The 23,773-nt window shown below is 45.1% G+C and overlaps 1 protein-coding gene across 2 annotated transcripts in view; it reads left to right on the forward strand.

Moving 5' to 3' along the window:
• PRKCE (protein kinase C epsilon) overlaps positions 1-23,773 on the forward strand; it is a 485,623-nt gene that overhangs the window by 426,278 nt on the left and 35,572 nt on the right. For both annotated transcript variants that reach the window (XM_072741205.1, XM_025992586.2), the window contains exon 12: positions 22,661-22,799. In XM_072741205.1, the coding sequence (XP_072597306.1) occupies positions 22,661-22,799 (139 nt within the window). The remainder of the gene's footprint in view (positions 1-22,660; positions 22,800-23,773) is intronic.

Raw genomic sequence — 23,773 nt, forward strand, 5'->3', positions numbered from 1 at the left:
CCAACATGCCATCTCTGAGCTCATACTCCCATGGCTTCATACACCTAAATATATACCCGAAATAACTCTCAGGAATGTCTTTGTACAGTTGGCTTGCTCATTGAGCAGTCCTCTCCTGAAGCTGTGTTTGTGGGTAACTTACAGGGAGCAAGGGAGCAAGGCAGACTGAAGGAAAAATGATTTATTCCTGCTCCTTGTTTTTTCTTTTTTTTACCACTTCTTTCTTCCTCCTTTTTCCTCTCTCTCACTCCTTCCCTCCCTTTGTTCTTCCCTCCCTTCCATCTTATTTTTTTTCTTACTGAGGTTTAATAAGCTTCCAGTGAAGTACACATCCTTGTGTTAATAAATCTTCCATGAACAGACTACTACGTAATGCAGATCGAGGTACAGACTCTTTCTAGCACCCCAACAGGCTCTCCTACAGCCTTTCAATCAGTACCACCCACCTCTGGGGAGTTTTACAAAAATTCAGGTCTTTTTAAAGATGACCTGAGTGGTAAGAGACCCTAATTGTATCCTTTTGACCTTGCTTGGTTCTGGGTTGATATGTGAAGCTCCTCACTATGAAAATGATTAATAATACTTATTGGGGCACCTGGGTGGCTCAGCTGGTTGAGTGTCTGCCTTTGGCTCAAGTCATGATCCCAGGGGCCTAGGATCGAGCCCCACATCAGGGTCCCTGCTCAGGGAGGAGCCTGCTTTTCCCTCTCCTCCCCACTCATGCTCTCTCTCAATATCTCTGTTTTTCTCTCTCTCAAATAAAAGAAAAGAAAAAGAAAAAAGAAAAGAAAATGATTAATAATAGTTATTGAGGAGTTAAGTCGTGCCTGACAATAAGTGTTTTCCATATGTTCTCCTATGTAACCTTCAGGAACACAGCCTATGAAGTAGATAATACTGTCCTCATTTTACAGATGAAGAAACTGAGACTTCAGGTTGTAACTTGAAGCAAAGAAATCCCATAGGCAGAAAATGGCGAAGCCACGCTGGAACCTGGCCCAGGCACCATAGCCTGTTTTCTTTAAGCCTCTGCCAATAGATGTTTGCCTCTATATACGTAGAGGATTTCCAAGCAAAGCCAGATTACTTTTCATATAAATCTGAATTTAGTAGTTCTTCCTACTAAAGCTTAAGGAAAGGTTCTAGAAGCTTTTACCAGACTGTGTTGCCATTGGTCCTTGTGGCAATATTTGCTGCCCAATGGTCATGGTTTCTGAAGCCTCTCTTTGGGGTGCTATGTTTAATCTTCAAGAGGAAGGTTTACTCAAGTTCACTAGCAAAAATGTGCAATACAAGGAAAGGAAGAGCCTTACAAAGGAAAACACTTGAACCCCCCACCCCTACCCCCCCCTTTTTTTTTTGGTCTACACACTGCTAAAAGGAAACTCAGAGTCAAAAGATAAGCAAATCACACATATTAATGTCTTAAACTATTACCTCCAATTGTAGGACAGTTACTGAGAAGTGGGAGACTAAAATAAGGTTCATCAGCTCACTGATCATGAGGATAAAGGAATTTGGGGCAAGTGTCAAAAGTCCTACCCCAAAACAAGGAATTGCTTTTTTTGGCCCAGGGGTGGGGGAGGAATGAATTATTTTACCTGTTTACTCTTAGAATCCTTTAAGAACACTGTATCACGTGGATCAAAAGCAAATGTATTGGTTTTAAGGTCATATTGTGTCTTATTCCTCCTTCCAACCTCTTTGGTGTTTGGTGATAAGGTTTTTAGCACCTTCCCAAGTGCAAAGAAAATCAAGTTCCAATAATGAATGAAAGAAAGGAGTGTTTATGAGGCACATGCCCGTCTGAAGGGGAAGCAAACTCAAGGCACTGCCAAGTTCAAGCAACTGACAGTGTTCAAACAGTTGCACCAAGTTTGAAAAGTGATTTTATTTTTTTTTTAAGACTTTATTTGAGAGAGAAAGGTAGAGAGAGGGGGAGGAGTGGAGGGAGAGAGAGAGGAGGGGGAGGGAGAGATGAAAAGTGATTTTAAAATGTTTACTTATAAATGAAGAGATGTTAGTGTCCAACAGTGGACACTATACTTATTTCCAATTATAATAGTGTTTTTGCCTCCTAAGACACCATAAAGAATATGAATAAATAACCATCTAGAGAGAATCTCCTTTTAAGTAATAACCTAATAAGTTGACATTAATATAATCAAGTCCCTTCTCCTCGATGAATCTTAGCTGATCAGTACCCTTGACACTGCCCTATGTTCATTCACCAGTTGGAGATTCCTGCTTATGTTAAAAATGACCATGGAAATCCACAGCTCTGTGTTTATGTTAGAGCATCTGGGTAGATGAAAGAGATCATACTCTTAGTAACCAAAACTTCACTCATTGATTTAACTTTCTCATGCTACAAATTCTTTAAGGCCGGGGGCCAGTCTTCCAGCTCTCTGATCTTCTACATCTAGCAAAGGTCTTTACACAGTCAGTGTCGTGAGTGATAAGGATGGACGTGTTGCATGTTGATATAATGTCAGGTGGCCCTGAACAGTTAAAAATATTTCTTCACTAGCAACCTCCTCCTAATTGGTAAATATGGAGAGTCTTGAACCATTTATACACAGTTAAATCTTTTCTGAAGGGAAGCCTGGGTGGCTCAGTGGTTGAACGTCTGCCTTTGGCTCAGGGTGTGATCCTGCAGTCCCAAGATCAAGTCCCACATTGGGCTCCCTGCATGGATGGAGCCTGCTTCTCCTTCTGCCTTCGTCTCTGCCTCTCTCTGTGTGTCTCTTGTGGATAAATAAATAAAATCTCTTAAAAAAAAAAAAAAAGCCTTTTCTGAAAAAAAGGGATATCTCACTTGGACTATCTCCCTGGGGGGCACAAATAAGACACTTTGGTAAGTATTTGCAATGGTGTCTTGCCTGTTTCAGCTACCAACTGCAAAGCAAAATTAGTCCTCTCTCTAGCAATATCTCAAGTTGTTCTTCACTGCCATGTTTTAGTCCTATATATGTATATAAACTTTAGAAAATTGGAATTTAGTCGATTTCACTTACATATATCTAAATATTAGAATAAATGTCTTTGGAAGAATATTTGGGAAAACGAATTGAGGGGCAGTGCCAGAGTTCATCCATTCTCGAGAATTCAGTAATCCAAGTATTAGAAAGGAAAAGTAGGAATAGTCCCTATGATATGGCTGACAAAGAGGATTGTTTGGTTTCTGATACACTGTGCTCCTCTAGAAAGTTCTTTGGAACCAGTCAGTAAGTGAACACAGAATGACTTTGAGGGGACATTTTTGGTAACAATGACTGAGTTTAAAATAAAAGTTTGAGTGTATGGGAATCAGTTTATCTGGAACAAAGGAATCTTTTCTGAAGTTGGCACATCAGACCAGGGGTTGGCTCTTGCCAGGCAGGGCTAGGAAGAGGGGGAGAAGAAAAGTCAGTTTCCTACATATGATTAACTATATATCATCAGGAGGGAAATGAATTAGTCACTGACTTTATCAAGCCAAATACAACTAACTGATGATGGACTTTTGCCACTTTTTAGTATCTTTGATAATTCCCTTCTCTGAAGTTCACACACGCTAATAAATGGACACACACAGTACAGTGACACTTAGTAGGTACATAAATAAGGATCCTCTGAGAAAAACAAATGTTCAGCCTAGGACAATGAGTCATTTGTAATTCACATTAGGATTAAATAAGCATGAAAATCAAAGTCCATTTTATACATGATTACTACCAGAACAAAATAGAGTGTGAATCAAAATCAAGTTGTACGTGTCCTCATTGTGTTAAGTGAAGTACCTGCTTAAAATGATTAAAAATTATTTAAGGAAGTTAATCTGTGCAAACAGCATGGCAGATGTAAGCAACAGGGTTGGGGCTGCCAAGCCAGAGTACTTAACCCAGCAGGTTGGTTCTTGTAGAGAGGGTTCAGGCAGTGTTGTTTGATCAGCTTGGCATCTGAGCTGTGGCACAGGCAACACAGTTTCCAGAAGAAAATCACTTAATGGATCTTTCATTAGTAAATATTCCAAAGTGCTTACTGTCTTGGAATCCAACCACCTTCGGCCAACAGGGATCCGAGTCTCCTCTTAGTAGAGATGTGCATTCTCTGTCAAAACCACAGGTTTTTTAAGTGCTTGCTTCATCTCCGGCACCATGCAAGGTCCTGTGGAGATAAAAATTCAACATGGTGCCTTCATCCCTTCTTCATGCCTCCCTTGGGAGACAAATAAGTATTCAGATTCCATTGTCATGAATACTGTGCCAGAGGAGATCCAGGTACCTTGGGACCCCTTAGGGGGGGGACTGAAGCTAACTAGGGGAGGCCAGGAGAGCTTCCTGCAGAAAATGATGAGAGTTGGCCAATGAAGAGAGAGCGAGAGTGTTACAGGCAGAGAGAACAGTTTCTGCAAACGCCTAAGATGCATACCTTTTATTTGACGTGTATCGATACTTAAATATCTATTTTCCATTTTAATGCCAGGTTAAAAGCTGTTTTCCCAGTAGCAACTCTCATAGTGTTGTGGGTCTCTCTACAGAACCTGGCATGTAGTAAGAGTTTGACAAATGTGAATTTCTTACTTCTTTTCCGGAGCGTTCACACCCAAGGATGATACCACTGCAGTGGCCTTCCAGGGAGCTGGGAAGGTCAAGGGCAGAGGCCAAAAGGAACCAGGTGAGGGGGAGGGCAGCACTGAGGAAGACAGGGTGAGAGGAGGAGACACTCGGGAGGATGAAGATGCCTCTCTAACTTACACTTTCCTGAAGGCCCAACAGTAATAGACTTCTCTAGATGAGCTCCCTTGAAATATGGGTGTGATTGCTGAGCTTTAACAGCTAGCAGCAGTTTATGCTGTTTTAAACCCCTAGGCCCTTAGCCTGGAAGTTGAAGGCCAGGAGATGGAAAGAGCAGGGCTCGAGGGCCAGAAAGCCTGCAGATTTGCACCTTCCCAGTTAGCTCTGTGCTTCAGCTTCGACTCTTTATTCAGCTCCCAGGTCCATTCTGCTCAAAATCGTTGACCCGTGCCTTCAAACAATTTGTCATTGATATTTCTTTCTCATGTTGCTGAAACCCTGGACTCTTAGAATCCTCTTAATACAATGTCCCTAGCAACGATTCCTCTAGGTTTTCATAGCAGCTTAGTGTTTTCTCTTATTTTGAAGTTGGAGTGAAACAGCTGTATCAACTATTTAAAAAGAGAGAGAGAGAGAGAGATCGAGCCCTAAACCAGCATCTGATCCTAACCCCTCAGCTTCTGGATGTTCGTGGGTCATGTCAACACACCTTGTGTGGCTACTATTCATCCTAGGCTTCTCTCAGGGCATAGAGATACACTACATTTCATATTGCTTACTCTGCTGCCCTTGACTGCTTGTCACAGTATCAGTTTTATGTTCTCCATCAGTTCTGTGCACATAGTCAGTGATCTACAGGTGCTTGTGAATGTATAAGGCCGAGCAGGGTCTCTCCACTCTCAGAGTACACTGGTCTGGCTCCTAAGATCGTCCCAAGGTTGTAAGCCTCTGAGAGTAAGTGGCTGTCATCACAGGCAGCCTGCCTCCACTGATGAGTGAGGGGTTTTTAGATTGGCCTGGGACCCAGGGCTTAGTCAGGGGTCTTAGTGCTAAGCAGAGCTCCAGTGACTTGCACAGAAAAGGAATTTGCTGGATAGTGATAGGACAGGTCACGGATACAACGGGCAAGCTGGAAAATCCGTGAGAAATGGTCAGAGACCAAGGAGGCTGGACACAACCATGCCTCATAGCTGTGACCATGAGAAACCAAAGCTTGGTCCAGCTCAGTCTCTACTTTTCTGTCTCTGCCTCAAAAGTCACAGGAGTACCAAACTGGCCAAGCCTTGATGTTGAGTGTCCTTCTGCAGCTCACACACGGGGATACCCCCCTCACTGAACCACAAAGTCAGCTATGGCGGGAAATAAAATCTAGCAGCAAGAGTACAGCCGCCATTCTATAATTCCTAGTTCTATTTCTTCATTCTGGTTTCCCCTTCTGGCTGTTTACCATTGTGCTGCTCCCTTTCAGTGTTGCTTGTAATGTGGTCAGTCTGGAAAAAAAAAAAAAAGCTGCAGACACTCAAATCTATTTATGGGGCAGACAGTCTTTTTTTTTTTTTTTTTTTTTTTTTTTTTTGTAGTTGAGAGAGGAGTAAGAAACTAGTGGTTTCAGTGATCAAGTTTGGAAATTGCTCATGAAGGGGAATTGGCACTACTATTTGTCGAGCACCCACTGTGTGCCAGGAACTGTAATAAATTTTTACATATTATCTTACTTAAGCATCACAGTAAGCTTTTGAAATGAGTAATCATTATCCCCATTTTACAGGTGAGACACCTGAGCCTCAGTGAGGTTAAGTCACTGTATTCACATATCATTAATAAGAAGTCGGAACCCGAGTAATCTGCAAACTCATGTCTGTGAGATGCCACAGCTTCCCACTCAGTCTCAGGCAGTTTTGCCTTATTAATACGTAAGTGGCATCATGGAGAGTCCCTGTTTTGGTGAATATTTCCTAACCCTTATGCCCTTGACCTGTAACCAATTTTCAAAGGGCCCCAAGTCTAGATCTCTGGTTGACCACTAAAAGTAAAGTTGACAAGTCAATGAAATGCAGTTACTGAGAAGTGAGGACTGGACTGCCACACCTAATGACCTTCTGAACTGCATATTGGGGTGACCCTGAAGTGGAACCCCCAGAGAATGACCCAGCTGTCGATATGTACTCACCTCTCCTGGCACTGGAGCAGGCACTGGGCATCCTGGGGAGAACACAGATCATGTATCAGATGTGAGCTCTTCTTTAGGGAGCTTCCAGCTAGTTAGGAACTCTAGTGTCAATGGTCTCCACCACCTAGTGTAGACAAACATGTGCAATTAGGAGGTCGCTCTACAGGGTGCAAATTCTGGTTCCCAGCCCCAAGCTAGCAGTGGGCATCTGGGCAAGGCATTCACCCTCTCCAGGCCTCAGTGTTGTCATCTATAAGATGGAAATGATGGTGGTACCCATTCCAGAGAGTTTTGGCGAGACTTAAATGAGATCATCCATATGAGGTGCACTTAGTAAATACTCATCAAATGCCATCACTGAGCAGGTGGCTTACGGCCTTCTCCTGTTTTCCCCTGCAAATAGAAGCTACATCTCAGAATTCTCTCTCTTATAAGTCATCTCACAAAGTCCAGGCATTTAGAAGGTGCTCAGTAAATACTCATCAATTCATGGAGGAGAGATGAGGACATGGGTCAGAGTTAATTCTAGCCTAAATGTTCAGAGCACTTAACATACTATTTATTGTTATATTAACTGATGTCTTTTTCCATACTGGAATGTGAGCTCCAGGAGGGCAGGGACTTTGTTTCCTCCTTGCCAAGAACAGATGTGCTACATAGTAGTTGCTTAATAAATATCTGAATGCATGAATGAAGGGATTTTTTTTCTAAGAAAGGAAAACAAACTGGCTAGCAGCCTGTGGCCAGCCTTCGGACCTCCTGAGCCCTGGGCTGATGATCCCACTGCCCCCCAGACTCCAGCCAGCCTTGGGTTCTCACTAGAGGCCACCCATGGAAAGCTGCCTCTGCCTGTCCCTTGCCCTAGCTCCAGCCAGCTCACCTGCAGGGCCCGGGGCACAGTTTTTCAGATTGGCAGCTGCTTGGTTTGATGTTGTAAAACTCACTGGGAATTGCTGCCATTTGGATTTATGATTTTAATTGTTTTATAGTTTATACTAGTGCCCTGCAGTGATTTTCCATTAAATCAGAACATTTATGTTTTGAAAAAGAGCAGGTATGGTTGTGCGTGTAATATATATAAATATCTTAACAGCTAATCTCTGGCAATAAAAAGTATTTAACAGTCATCAGCAGATTAGGAAATTAGCACTTGTTTAACCTCCATTTGGGGCTGTTAGTGCATGAAAATAGATTTTTTTTAGCTTCGTAAGATGATGGATTTTGCATTTGTATATTCTTAGGGCTTCAAGAGTAATTGTTGACATCCATCTCTGTTAGCATAGATGAGTAGGTAAGAATAAATTGTGAAATTGGAAGGAGACCAACACTACCAGGTATAATCTAAGAAGTCACTTCAACTTACTGATTTTATGTAAATCATACACTATATACACATGTATTATACTATATATACCTGTATGAATTACATAAACATAAATACAAATAATTATACTAAATATTTGTTAACGTATATTAATACTAAGCCCTTTATTACATGTATATTACATTTCTACTTAGCTACATGTGTGTTTTTATTACATATATATTTTGTATATATAGATAATGTATAACTCCCCAAATCTCTCTATATATCATGTCTATTAATCACACTGTGTATTTATTCCATGTATAATTCATATATATATATTACTTATATGTACCATATTATACCCACAATAAAGTACCTAGTATAATTAACACATGAGAGAGAAAATTACATGTTGCCTGGACTCATTCTCACACAGCATGTTACCTACTTTATTACATATATACTTCATTGTATATACACAGGAACACATAACTCCCAACATCTCTGCATGTATGCATGTATCTTTGTCTATAAATATCAATTTGTCTCTATATTAATAACACCATATACTTTACATATATAATAAAGGATATAGATAATGAAGTGTGTGTCATACAGTATGACTAATATAACATAGAGCTATGGTGTATAGGGAGATATTGAGAGTTTGGTGTTGTCTGGGCACCTCCTCACACACATGTTCGTTACCTTTTTAGTTTCCACCAAAGTTTAGCATTTGCCACAGCACTTGCTAAAATAAATTCACAAGTCATGATTTATTTCAGAATAGAATATTTAGAGAACTGAACCACCAACAAATTGCTCATTTTTGTGTTTAATTTGGCCAGCCCATTTGCTTTTCGAATGAGAACTATACCTCTCATAGGCCTCCTCCCTATCTTTACTTGGTCAGGCTCACTCTCTGGCCAGTTAGCTTACACCACATACTGGGCTTCATTAAAAACCAAATTAAAATATGCACTCTGTACCGGGAGAAACTGTTGCTTGTCATGCATCCTCATGGTAGCTCAAGAATAGTGAAGCTGTAAATGCTAAATCTGAGCGTTCACTTTGCTCTATGGGTATGGCACTTGCCCCTAGTCCCCTTCCATGACCTTGATTGTAATGAAAGAGACTTTATTTAAAAGCTGGGTATCACTTTTCCCAAGGCAGAGATGGGTCAGCCTTTATTAAGTACCTCCCTTCATTGAACATAAGTTACTACTGTTTCATCCATATCTGTGGCCAAACAGCCTGCTCTAGTGTGAGAAGAAATGCAACTGGTGATTGCTGGCAAAGTCAGGGAATGAACGGCACTCTCAATTTTAGCTGAATGACATCAAGAAAATCCTTTTCCCAAGAATGGTCCTAGGGTTAAATAAAAGGAAGTGGGTGACTCAAGCTGATCTCAGAGGTGGGGTAAGGAGTGGCCACTAGAAAGTTTCTAGGCCCCCCTCTAGCCAGGATCTGAGAAGTGGTATTGAGGCTATGCCTCCCCCCTCCACTGCCGCATCCCATCTCCTCCACTAACTCTCCAGAGTCTATGCAGGTTCCTTGGGAGAAGTTACCCCTTAAACCCTAAGTACCCACCTTAGCTCAGTTACACTGAACAGATTTGCAACTAATTCAAAAGATTTATAGTTTAGGGGAGGGTGGTTTCTAATGAGAAGGAAGCCAAGAAATATCCAGAGCACAGTGACCCCCTCAGATGGAGCAGAAGGAAGGAAGTGCCAGGGAGGACAGCCAGAAGGCAATGGACTCGTGGAGTGAAGAGAGGGGCCCAGGAAACTGGACTCTTGTCCAGCTGGGCTCCCACTACACCCACTAGCTGAGGGGAGGAGGAGGAGCCACTTGGTCCTTGGTTGGGCGGCTGGACAGCTCCTGGAGTTCTGGTGGGTTTTCTCTGAGCAGAGCTCCTTCCTGCATGGCGACAGCTGCTGTCTTGTGCAAGGGCCATCTCCCAGTGTCACTGCAGAATTGTTGCTTCTTCTCTTTTTTCTCTGAGTGGAATTCTGGAATTCCCTTCCCTTCTTCCTGTTGGTGGATTTGAAGTTTATGGTTCTTTTCTTTCTGTTCCCTGGGCCAACCCTGGCACATGATACCTCTACTGATCTGGAAAAATGTCTTCTTGGAAAATACAATTTATCATCCTCATTATCACTACTATGATTTCTAAATCAGAATATCTAAGCCTAAAGAGAAAATATCAATAACTATAAATAAGGGCAAACTCTCTCTGAACCTTAAGTGGATATTTGGGCTTCCTTGGGCTTCCTGAGTTTCCTCTCTGGTCGTCCCATTAAACATTGGGTTTGCTCACAGACCAGTCTTAGCCTGCTTCTCTCCTTAGACTATTTCAGCCACACTCATTATTTCTCTAGCCTAAACCTTCATCTATTACCACCTGGTTGGCGTGTCCACTTAGATGTCTCAAGTCACCTTAGATGCAGCATGTGCGAGCTGAGGCATCAGGAGACGCCTGCCCTCACTCCAAAGCCAGGACGTCCCAGGTGCATAGTCGCTGCCTGGTAAATATTCATCAGCTGGAGCAATGGAGGCTGGCTGTTCAATAAATTCTGCCAGATTTTGTGCTCCCTAATAAAAAAGAAGGCTCAAAAAAAAATAAAAATAAAAAAGAAGGCTCTCCTTCACCGGCCCCCTGCTCCTGGACCTGTGTATCCTCCTCATCCATTGGTTACAGGCCTAAGTCCATGACTAAATGTATGGGTGCAAGCACAGCCCTATAGCTGTCCCTAGCAGCATGTGTACATGCGCCCATGCGCCCACTCACATTTCTGATCAGCTGACAAGCACCACAGAGTTTTAAAGCAAATACATTCTATGGCCAAATTAAACAAATACAAATGTAAGACGTCTTTATTATTATTTTTTTAAGAATAATAAAATGTGTTTTCTGTCTCCTCAGAGGTCAGTCCGTTTTCAGCTCCCTGGCCTCACAGGAGGCCTCTGATATCCTCCGAGTAACTTGGGTGACCCTCCCTTCGCAGGAAGACGTGCTTCCCCTACATCCCCCTCAACTTGAGCAGAGTTACATTTGTGTTTCCTCAGCTCTTTGTCTGGGTGGAGGTGACCTGCGAGGTGCTGACCGCTCTTCTAGCACGTGGCTCCTTGAGTGGCTGGATGAGGAAGACCCACACTTAATTTGGGCAGCTTCTTGCCCTGACCTTGAAGAGTGGTGTTGTGGCCTCTCTGTCTGGGAATCCTGGGCATGAGGATCTTATAGTCCACTTCCGCAAGGCTCCAGGCCACACCCCCTAGAAAGGTTATTCTTGGTCCATTAGCTGGAATGGCCCTTTTTTGTGATGACGGAATGCTGGCTAGGTTTTGAGCTCTGAATTGCTGGGCCCAGAAAAACACGAGCCCAACAGCCCTTGCCTTCTAAGGGCAGTGGTGACAGTGTCCCATTTGTCCCACCAGTGTAGGACTTATCATCCCAAGCATTCTGGCCTCAGGTCCACCTCTAGAGAGGGACTCCACCTCCTTGAGGACAGGGACTATGTCTTCTCTCTCAGTACCCTCAGGGCCTACCACAAAAAGCAGACTCTGAGCCGCAACCATGAATACTGTGGAACATTACACAGTAGGGCCAACTTGGCAATGGACGCATTAGGATTTGTAGTCATGCCGTAAACTAGACGCTGAAGTGGACTTAACCACAGATCTGTCTCATCCAGGCGCTCAACCAGCAGTGAGTGCAGGCACTTTGCAGGGCTCTGGGGACTGTGCTGGGAACATGAAGATGCAGTCCCCGTTCCCATGGAGCTCACGTGAGGGAAACGATACACTCAAGGAAATAAACAAGCAGAGTCATTACAGGTTGTGGTCGTTGCCACAAAGGGAATGGCCGAGGTGACTGAGATTCAAGTAAGGGTCGGTGGAGGGGGGTGCGTGGCTGTGGGCTGCTTTAGACAGGGTGGCCAGAGAGAGGCCTCCCTGAGGAAGAGGGTTTGAGTCAAGGACCTTAATGACAAGGGGTCTGTTCTCCAGGGAGTGGGGACAGCCATGTGGCACAGGCCTCAAGGCAGGAAAATGCAGAAAGAGACCCCTGACTGTGTGGCTGGATGGACAGGGAAGTAGTGTCAAAAGAAGGGGGCGGGGGGGAGGATGAGGGTCAGCTCCAGAGTGGGAGCCAGGCTCCTGGGCTCCACTTTGACCACCATGGAAACTGCCAGGGTTAGCGAAGGGGTTCTTCCTGAGTGTAACAGCAGAACGGATCAGAGGGTATAAGAATGCCAGATTCAGCTGCCTCTGATGGTTTGGGCCTGGTTTTAACAGTTTTTAATAATATGTTTTAACAGTTCCATATGGTATCTGAAAGTATTTGTTCAGGTTGCCTGGCTGCCTGGGGCCATGATTCACAAATTCCTCTCTCTGCTCACTGATTCTTTCATCCTTTGACCAGAGGGTATTGAGATGCTAGAAAGGTTGGGACACAGGAGGGCTACCAGGCCTTGCCCTCACGAGGTATCCATTGTGGAAGACAGATCCTCACAGTGGGGCCTGTGCCAGGACATCGAGGCAGGAGATGGCCTCACATGTGAAGCACCCAAGGCCTACAGGTCCAAGTTTGGATTATGAGGGGGTGCGGTGAGGGAGGATGCTAACTGTCCGGTGGAGACCCCAGAGCACCTCACACACCACGCCAGGAAGCATGTTCATGGGGCGCCCCTGAGGAGTGCAAGGAGAAGGAGAGTATCGTCTGACTTACGTTTTGTATAAAAACGCCTGCTGGCAAGGGTTTGCTCCCGAGTGGAAAGGGAAACATTTGGTGTGCAACGGCCAGGACTGCAAGTTTAGACTTCATGGGCTCCAGCTGCCTTTGCTTCCCAGGATCTCAGACTAGAAGGGTCCTTGGGGATTAGCTCATCCAGCCGTCTCTTCTCATATTTGAGGACAGCGAGCTCTGAGAAGTGACTTTCTTGAGGCTGTCACTGTTCTTGGCCCAATCTGTACACTGACCGAACCCCAAATAGCCATTCTAAGTGCAGGTTGATTGACGGCCTGGAGAGGGACAGTGGAGGTGGGCGGCGGGGAGGGGGGTAGGCGTAAATGTCATGATGGTCAGGGGTCCATCCCACTCACTGGGGACACAAGTCAAGGCCTATTTCCCATCAGTGGAGGTCAGGGTAGTATCTGGGAGTATATCAAGTGTTAAGAATGTGGTTTCACTACCGTGGATGAAAAAAAAAAGTAATTGGACACAATCATGCAGTCAGATAAGTTATTCTGCTGGGATTCCAAGTCTTAATGTACAGGTACGGCCCCTGGCTATGTGTTTTGGCTGCGAAGGGGTACTGTTTCACACCTCGGATTTCCAGCTGCCAGTGTGGTCACCAAAGCCTGCTCTCTCCAGACCAGGGGTCATCGCTTTGGTCAAAGCAGCATTGTCTACTTATCAGTTACATCTTATGACCATGTTGCCAGGAGCCCAAAACAGCCACCACCGCAACAGAAGGACTGTGTTCTCAATCCCACAGAAGGGCAGGCGTGTAGATACAATCTTTTCTCCTCCCCCCCTCACCTCCAAACAACATAGCAAAGTGATTCAGACAGAGCATGGGAGTTGATGTCAGGCAAACCGACTATGTCACTTACCACCTGTGTGTCCAGGGCCAGGGAACTATCCCCTGGACCCTTTAAAAATGGAGGCGATAATAGTCCTGCCACATTCCTAGGCCGTTAGTGAGATTAAATGAGATAATGCATTTGAAGACTTAGATGGAGCCAGTACGTAAAAGTGTTTGGAAAAAAAGAAAATGGTGGTTAACTATTTTGTCCTAAATGATTGAGCCTTTCCTATGAAAAGGCTGCAAGATTTCGCTGCAGACTGGCCCAGCATGAAACATTACCACGGACTCTCAGGTAACAGCATAGCAATGGAGAATTTGAAATCATTTACCTTGGCTCTGAGGCAAATTACGCTTTTCTATTTGACAGAGAGGCGTGAGGTACACTTTCCTAGGCTTCGCGCTTGGGGTCCTATCTGGCCTAGGGTGGCACTTGAGTGACCTAGGGAGTGGTCACCACAGAGGGAGCCAGGAGGAAGGACACCAGCCGCTCACCAACATTTGCCACAACGTCAAGGGGTGTGCTGTACTGAAGGGGAAAACTGTCTTTCTTTGCATGTATTATTCAGTTTACGAAGGTGTTCAGCAACATCTGCCAGAAGAGCCTGTTTTCCCATCTGATTAACCACAATCATGTGCTAGTCTCCACTATTTGTCCAAAAACAAGCAGAGTTTCTTCATAACCAACCCAGAGGGCCTGCTCTGTGGTGATCCAAATACTTGGCATCCTGAGAAGTAATCTTTCTAATCTCTTATCTTCAAGTAAATGGAAGAATTTGCTGTCGTCTGTGTGGCGTTCGGGCCTGAGCTTTGGGGAATTAGCATGCCAGAGAAATATAGCAGTGAGCCTACCAGGGAGAGGAGGGCATAAAAAATACAGAGCCTGGGCAAAGAAGACAGGGATCTCTTCTTTTGGGATGAGTTTTCAAGTCAAGCAAAAAAAAAAAAAAAACCTTTTTTTTTTTTTTTTTCAATTTTTTCTTAGGTGTGAAGGGCCTCCTGTGTGCCAACCTTTTGCTAAATGCTAGTCGGTTTCCAGAAGAGTTTTCTTGGCCCTTATTCTTGAGGCATCTATGGAATTGGGAAAATACAATTTCACAAGTAGGAAAGGATGATTTTTCCCCCCAGATAAGATGGCTGAGGTGCAGGGGTAGGAAAGCAGGACTGCACCCAGCTTCTGCTGCTCGGGTCCCTGCTCAGGAGCCTCGGGAGTCTTGATGCTCCCCCCACCTGGCCCCACCCCCGACGTTCCTTACATGATGATACCTCTCTGCCCAGGGCTGTTGTTGGGAGATGAGCGATAAGGGGTGATAGCACACAGTGAGCCACAGAGCATAGGGACAGATTCCCGCTGCTGCACAACTGCTCCCTGGCTCTGCAGAAGGGCCTGGGATGGTTGCTGAGCATCTGGAAGCTGTCACAGCAATCCTGACTGGTGACACCTGTGCTACCCCCCCCCCCCCACCCCCGCACTCCCTCAACCACCCCATCTACCTTTGCTTTCTCCCCTGGGGCCACTGGTATTTCCCTGCTTGCAAGGTGTCATTCCCTAGACCAGGGGAGAGGAGTCCGTGATTCTCTCCCTGGACTGGGTGAAAGTTTCTTTCTGTCTCTCTCTCCAGTATTATTTGACACTTTCTCCCATATGTTATAGTGACATATGCTCCCTATTTTTCATCCCACAGAGCCTGTCTCTGTGGTTTATACACACTAGGAACTAATAAATATTTCTCAAATATGAAAGAGTTTTTGGGGGTCCTACTGACCTGCCCCCACAAGGCATGTGTATTGTAAGAAATGACTATTGGAGATCCCTGGAGACTAGTAGAGTCCTTTAGTTACTCCTGGAGTAACCACCATGTATCAGGCACTGTTCTAGAATTTTCATATGGATTACATCATTCAATCATGGCAATATTATCCCCATTTTACAGATAGGGAAACTGAATCTCAAACATATTTGGGACTTTCTTGACGCTCTTTTGAATTTCTGGAAGTGATCTGCACCCCTGCCTCAAGGGAGTCTTGGTTATACCATCGTGCCCCAAATCACTCCTTCCTTGTCAGCAACTGTGATCTCTCAGCCTCCGTATTCCCCTTCTCACCAAGAAGCCCGCCTTTTTAAACCCAAGGGAATTTGGGTCCCAGCAGCAGAGATTTCCAGCTCATGGATCTTACATTTGATCTGAAAGGTTGTTTCAGGCAGTTGTGTAGAGTTAGCCCAGCACCGCATCTTACCAGCCATGTGAGCCTGAGTGAGCTGCTTACCTTTCCTGAGCCTCGATTTCCTAAGATGTTTAAAAAGGTGGGTTAATTGTACCAAATGTCAGCAGGGCTTGTGTGGTCAGGCTTCCTGTCTCGCAGGACAAATGTCATAGAGGACATTCCAGGCAGGTGCACCCTTTCCTGACAGCCTTGCTCTCAAATTCCTATTTGGCTTAATGACCTGGGCCAGACCATCTTGGAGACTTGATCACTGTTTAAGACTTAGAGCAGTAGTTGTCTACCAGCAGTCCTGCAAGGGGCATTTGACAATGTCTAGAGCCATTTTGGGTTGTTAAAACTGAAGGTGGGAGGCATTGATAATAGCATCTAATGTGCATAGGTCCACTTGCTACTAAGCATCCTACAATGCACAGGACAACCCCCCACAACAAAGAGTGATCCAGCTGCAACTGTCAATCCAGCTTCGAGGCTGAGACACCCAGGAGTAGAGAGCACTGCCTGTTCCTTACCATCTTTCCCCCAGCTCACTGGGACCTCTGGAAGCTGGGAGAGAAAGGGCGTTTCCATGGAAGTTCTCACAAGTCCTCAGTCTAGTGGAGAAGACACAGTAAAGTAGCCTTCAGTGGGGTTCTGAGTGACAAGGGCTATGATAAAAGGCTATGAGGAAATGCTGGTAGTGCTGAGAGGGACCCCCCCCCCCCCCCCCGCCAAATCAGAGATTAACAAACACGCTCACTATTGTCACTGTTCCTTAGCATTGTTCTTAAGCTTCTAACCAACACAGGCAAAATAAATAAATTAGAAATGTAAACACCGAAAAGGAAGAAGTAAAAAAGATCACAAGTTACAGATGATTTGGAAAATCTAGGAGAATCAACTGGAAAACTCCTTTGCAAAAATAAAGAACATTCATATAGTGGCAGGGCATAAAATGATAAGGAGAAATTAGTAATTAGTACATACATATGCAAGCAGATAAGTGATATGATGGAAGAAAACACCCCATTTGCAATAGGAATTTAAAATATAAAATAAAAACTTAGATTCCTTAGAAGTGGGTTCAGGCACGATTATCCTAAAAACCCCAGACAGCAGTGCATCCTTTAAATAAGAATGAAGTTTATTTTTTTTTCATGAGTGTTATCTGGTGGTGGGAAGTCCAGTGACCATTCCTGGGACTTGGTCCTTTGCTTTATGGTTGAAGGTGGGTACTAGGCCTCCAGGCATTATATCCTCATTCAGGCAATAGTTAGAGGAAGGAAAGAGAAGAGTAAGCCTCTTCCTTTTGAGATTTAACACAACTGACTGGCTAGAACTTGGTCATATAACCACACCCAGCTGTAAGGAAGGCTTTGAATTCCAGTTTATAGCTACATCATTATGTGCAGGGCTTCAAAAAAAGACAACAAAACAAAACAAAAATGGTGTTCTCTTACTAGAGAAGAAAATGAGAATGAGTATTGGGACAACCAACAGGCTGCCATTAAATATAACAAGAAATGCACAAGATCTATAGGACAGAACATTAAAATGCCCCAAAAGGACACAGACAAGGCTTTAATGAATAGAAAGACAAACAATATTACTGGATAGGAAGACTCAACATCGTAAAAATATCAATTCTCTCTGAGTTAATTTATAACTTTAAACATGTTCCCAATAAAAACATCATCAGGATTTTTTTAAAACAAGACAGATGATTCTAAAGTTCATATGGAAAAATAAACAAGAGTAGCCAGGAGATTTTGAAAAAGAAGGAGGCAACCAGCCCTACTGGATGTTAAAAAATGTATCATAAACCTACAGTGATTTCAAAAGTGTGGTATAGATCAACACCATTGAAAGACGAGTGCAGAAATAAGTCCAAATACTTATAGGGAGCTAGAACCAGTATTTGAAAAGGGTGGTTGGTTCAGTCAATGAGGAAAAGGTGGATTATCCAACATGTGGGATTGGAAATAGAGTTGGATCTCTACTTCACACCTTTTATCAGGCCAAATTCCCAATACATCAAAGACTTATGTTTATAAAATGAAAGCATTAAAATACAAGGGGAAACCTTGGGAGAATGTTTTTGTAACTTTGAAATGGGGGAAGCCTTTCAAATTAAGACATGAAACCCAAAAACCATAAAATAAACCACTATAAACAATGTCAAAAATTAAACTGGGACAAGAATTTGCATTTCTTATGCCATTCAAAGTTCATTTCCTAACATAGAAAAAGCTCCTTAAAAAAAAGTTAGAAACAAACACCATGAAAAAAAAAAAATGGCAACAATTCACATGCAAAAAAAAAACAAAAACAAAAAAACAGTATCTTTTAAATAAATGAAAAAATGCTCAAACTTGCAGAGAAACTTAAGAATATACTGAGATAGGAGCACCTGGGTAGCTCAGGCGGTTAAGCATCTGCTTTCAGTTCAGGTCATGATCCTAGGGTTTTGGGATCAAGCCCCATGTCAGGCTCCCTGCTCAGCAGGGAGTCTGCTTCTCCCTCTACCACTCTCTCCTCTTGTGCTCTCTCTCTCTCAAATAAATAATATCTTAAAAAAAAAAAAAGAATATATCAAGATACTGCATTCACCTTTCAGACTCCCAGAAACTTAGTAACGTACCATGTTGGGAAGAAGGCATTATCCCCTACTGCTGATAGAAGTGTAAATCTTTCAGCTCTAAGGAGGGCAGTTTGGCAACATCTATCAAAATCCACATTCCTGTTCTGATTCAGAGATTTCTTTTCTAGAAAATAGGTACAATTACCTTCATATATCCATAAGCTTATTCACAGCAGTGCTGTTCATAATAGCACAATACTGGAGGCAAGCTAAATGTCCCCCAATAAATATGGTAGAGTGTTATATAGTCACAAAAAAGAATCAGGAGCCTCTTTATGTGCTAAGACAGAAAGATCTCTAATATATATTAAGTGGAAAAAGTCAGGTGCAAAAGAGTGCATGTAGTAAGCTCCCAATTAACTAAAAGGGGGGGACATGAATATATAGTCACATGTTCTTTTTTGTGCATAAAGTGTGACCAAGATAATACAAGAGGAATGAATAAAATACAATTGCCTATAGGAGGAAAAGTGTCTGGAGCGCAGATGCAGGAGGGGGAATTTTTACTGTATGTCCTTTTATACTTTGGATTCTAGATCACATGAAGGTATTACCTGTTGAAAAAAATTAAACTATTAATTTAATGAGTAAAAACTAATCTTATTAACTCATATATAGGGGAAAGGATTTTGCTGTATTTTTTCCACTCTTAAAAAAAAATGACCCCATTCCTTAAAAAATGTCCCCAGTCCTCAAAAGTACCCTGTCTTTGTATTTGAGGACTGATAGGGATTAATAACTACGGAGAGGTCCCTTTTTGCAAAGGTGTCAGTTCACAAGTTCGATGAGTACCTACTATGTGCCCAGCCCCTGACCTGAGTACCAGGTGGAAGTGTGGAAGCAGCAGGCCTTTGTAGGGGGTTACAGCCACTTCCTCCACGAGGGAACGGAGTTAGAGGGAACCAGGGATTCTGTTTGCCCACCTGCAGACATGGGAGTCCTTGAGGGGCCAACCCGTGTGCCCTGCTCAGTTACAGCCCCTCCTGGGAAGGAGAAAAGCCCACTCATCCTGTCGTGCAAGCCAGGCCCTCAGAGCCAGTAAGGCTGAGAAAGGATTGTCCCTGACCTTCCCAGGGAGGCTTTAGAGACTCCTCAGGGGTCTAATGCCAGCAAGTGGGGACATCCTGGGGCAGGATTCCAAAGGGGAAAGTTGGGACTCCAGGGCAGCAGTGCTGCTAGGGAGGAGGGAGGGAAAACCAGGAGGGCCTGAGCAGCAAGCAGAATTTCAGAGACCCCATCCTCCTTCAGCAGCCCTTTCCCCCCACCCCTGTAGGGGAAGGATGGCCTTTCCTCCAAAGGAGCAAGCCTGGCCCTGGGTGGCCTTGGCTCTTCCATCCACTGAAACCCCACTCCAGAGCTCACTGCAAGCCCAGTACCAGTCATGTTTGGTCCCAGCTGTGGGTTTTTTGTTTGTGTGTGTGTTTGTTTTAATGAGACTGAAGACTTCCAGAGGAATCAAGTTTTAATAATGGCATTTCTGGGCCCCAGGGGAATTTCCAGCTGCACTCGTCTTCCCCGTCACAAAGGAAAGGAACATAAGTCACTGTCTTTTCCATGGGATTTGGTTTCAGGTGGGGGAAGCAGAGCTTTAGAGAAATACAGCAGAGGGGAAATTTGACGAGGTAAGTAGTGGCAGGATTCCTGGCATCAGCAGTGGGACCGCATGAAGACATGGTTTGGCCTAGGGCCTCTCTTCCCCACAGCAGAGGGGCAGCTGCCTGTGACTGCCTGGCCCTCATGGTCCCCCTGGGCCCTCAGCATGGGGCAGCTGCTTCCCTCAGGGAGAAGAGGGGACAGGATTGCAGGAAGGGGATGGTGTGCATCTGAGCCAGGACAAGGGCAGACAAATAGCAGATGGGGAGAAGCCATTCCATCTTCTCTTGTTCCAACGAGGAGGCCTAAGCAGAAGGAGATACCGAGCTGACTTTTCAGAAGGGCAAGGTTCAGGCAGGCTTGGAATCTTCCAGACCTACTCCATTCCTACAAAGTGGAATGCCCCCTTCTGACACGCCTTTAAAAGAGAGGGCTTTGAGAGGTAGCATGTAGGGTCCTTTCTCAAATCAGGGCTGGTGGCTGACATTGGAAGAAGTCCCCCAACGCGAAGGCAGGAAGGTGAAGGAGTGTAAGCACACAGAGGCAAGAGTACCAGCCTTTGGAGCAGGGGACTGAGTTCAAGTCCCAGTTAAGTCAACCCCCTTGTCACCTTTCAGAAATCACCTACGTTCTTCCGGCTTCCATCTACTGACTGCTGCCACGATCATAGCAAAGCATGCTCTTCTGAACCCTCGGTGTTGTTCAGAACATGACTGTGGTTTGTGGACCACAGAGGTGCTTTCCACCTTTGTTATGCTGTTCCTAATACACGTGTTGTCATGGCGATCATTGTGCGTGCGTGTGGGTAGGGCAGTTCTAGATTTAAGAGGTGTGAGGGGCTGTAGCTCAGCAGGGTGCGCGGTTCACGCCCCAGGGACTCCCACATTTGCAGGCAGGCAGACAAAACCCCTGGTCCCCTCTAACTCCGCTTCCTCGTGGAGGAAGTGGGTGCAACCCTGTAAAGGTCTGCTGCTTTCACACACTTTCATCTCCACCCTTCAGACAAGCAGGAATGGGTCATCCTGATTTGATAGACAAGGTAATATAGACCGGCAAGGTGACTTCACCAGGGCCATGCCACCATCGGGATTAAAACCCAGGCCACCCATGCCCACGTCAGCGTCCCTCTCCCTTCCCTCCCACCCTGGCTGACGCTGAGCCTTGACCACACACGGTGGCCGGGGTAGGAGGTCAGGGAGCCCGGTCCCAGTGGCTGGGCTTGGTTGGGCTCGCTTTTCTTTCTGTAGTTCACAAGCATCTGCTTAGAACAGCATATTTTATGAGCTTTTCTTTTCTCAAGAAGTCCCAGCTGTAAGCGGAAACAGGGCCGCGGGTGCAAAGCAGGCAGGCCCTGAAATGCTTCCTGCCCCACCTTTGCACTCAGGCCTGGATTCCTGATGGTGGCTGGAGTTCAAGTCCAGAAGCCAGCAGGATTGCAAGAAAGGCCCCTCTTGCTCTGTGTGCAGGGCAGTGGGCCTTCTTTGCAATACCTACCCACCCCTCTCCAGCCCAGAGTGGCTGTTGAGGGAGGTCCAGGGTGGCCACCTCCATCTGATGGTCTGGGTCCTTCTATGGGACAAGTGTGGGCTTTGCAGATTTGGTTGGCAGGGGGATTCTTACCCAGAACTTCAAATTTTATACAAGATCTTAGCACCCCACGCTGTAAAGCAGGATGTAAGAGAGCTACTCTGGCTGAAGCCAGCAGGCCTCCATCCCCCGGGGCCCACACTCACTGCACAAAACCACCTGGACTCTGTAGGCCCTGGTTGTTGCCACCAGCCTGTCTTCCCTCCTGTCCCCAGACCCTTACCCCCTTTGCCTCCTGGCCCTGTGAAGACTGATAATAGATGCAGGTTATGCTCACTATGAATTTCAAACTCCTCTTGCATTCTAGGCTCTTTGGGGTTTCAACATGACTGTCTTGCCCCACCATTCACCAAGGCCCAATTCTCTGGTCCCTTCACTGCCTTTGACACCCACCATGTTGGCTTTCCCTTCCCTCCCACCTCCTCCCTTCATGCTCTTTCCAAACCTGACCATCTTCCCAAGCTTCCCTTGAGAGTCACGTTTTCCTGAAGCCCTCCCAGCCTTCACCAGCCATCGGTGGTCTCCCTGTGACACAAGAGCTCACATAGTTAGCGTTCTGTAAAGTAGCGTCAGATTCTTATGTGGTTTTATCTGAGTCACTAATGTTAAGAAGCATCAGTCTTGTCCCTCCAGCCAATCCCTATAGATTAACTCATTAAGGAAGGGAGATGAGTTGCTTATTTCTCTCATGTCAAGGTCTAAAAAATACGAATTTTGGCACACAGTACGGCTTTAATAAATAACCACTGATTTTGTGAAACCGCAGCGGTCTTGAGATATTCCTGGTGTTACTGAAGCTCCTCCTTCATGGTAGAGAGAATGGAGGCACCTTTGGGGGTCAGCCAGTGTGGGCGAGAGCCCTGGCCTGAGATTGGTTGTCAGCAGTCAAGCCTCCTCAAAGGCTTTCCTTCTGTAGCAGATTTCCCTGAGATGCAAAGATCTCTCCCTACTCTAGGAGGCCCTCGTGGGATGGCTGAAGCATTAATCTTGTGGGTCTGGGCCATCTTGCAGGGATTTGAAACTGGACAACATCCTTCTGGATGCAGAAGGTCACTGCAAGCTGGCCGACTTCGGGATGTGCAAGGAAGGGATTCTGAACGGTGTCACAACCACCACCTTCTGTGGAACTCCTGACTACATCGCACCTGAGGTAGGACCGTGCGCAGGGAGTCACCTTCTCCTGCCAGGGTGGAGGCGGTGGGGGAGCAGGGCTGTTCCCTTGCACTGAGGTCACCTCGTGGTGCTGGGCAGAGGTGCTAGAAAACCGGAGGGAGTCTAAGGGAGGTGGGAGAGGAGGAAGGGTAGAAGGCTTACTGATTTCTCCATAAGAAAGTGGTGGTGATGGAGGAGAGAACGGGCAAACCGTGAGCAACAGGCCATTCCCCACACCTGGGCAGGGCCTCACTGGGCATCACCCTTCCATTTCAGGCCAGAACCACCAATGGAATAGGACCAAGAGAACTGTGCAGACTTGGGTCATTGTTTTCACTTCTTAAGAGCCAGAATAAAGGAGCACGATCAATAAAGGCAGCGATTAGCTCCATCAGCTGTAATGCACCTGCAGTAAAACCAGGAATAATTATTTGCCATTTCTAGTGTAGCAGCGATTCTGCAGGGCAGGTGCGCAGGGTCAAGCAGGAAGAGGAAGGCGTTGCCTCGTTATAAAGGTAGATCAGAGATGTTAATTGGGAGCCTCACCGACAGATTGCCTTTGTGAAGTTGTTTGGATGTTTTGTTCAACGTAAAGTGTGTATCTGCCTCGAGTTTCTCAAGTCAATCTTGTCTAGGCTGAGAGATACCTAGTGTGATATGATTAAGATTTGAGACAAAGTATGTGATAGATACTGAATAAAAGTGGCCTTGAGTGTTCTGACTGTGTAAAATGGGAAGGAGATACCAACCCCCCAGTCAGCACTACCCGTTGCGCATAGGTGTTTGTTCACACATTCGGATTGCATTTCGTTTCAGTGGCCATTGTTTGAGCACCTGCTAGACACAAAGCAATGTGAGGATGAAGAATTGACTAAGCACGCCTCACTCTCCTACAAGAACTTCTGGTGTAAAGGCAGTGGCCTCTAAATAAACAGCTAATTAAGCAGAATAAATAGATAGAGGAGACAAGAT

Source organism: Vulpes vulpes, chromosome 16 (assembly GCF_048418805.1).
Source record: "Vulpes vulpes isolate BD-2025 chromosome 16, VulVul3, whole genome shotgun sequence".
NCBI classification, from domain to species: domain Eukaryota; kingdom Metazoa; phylum Chordata; class Mammalia; order Carnivora; family Canidae; genus Vulpes; species Vulpes vulpes.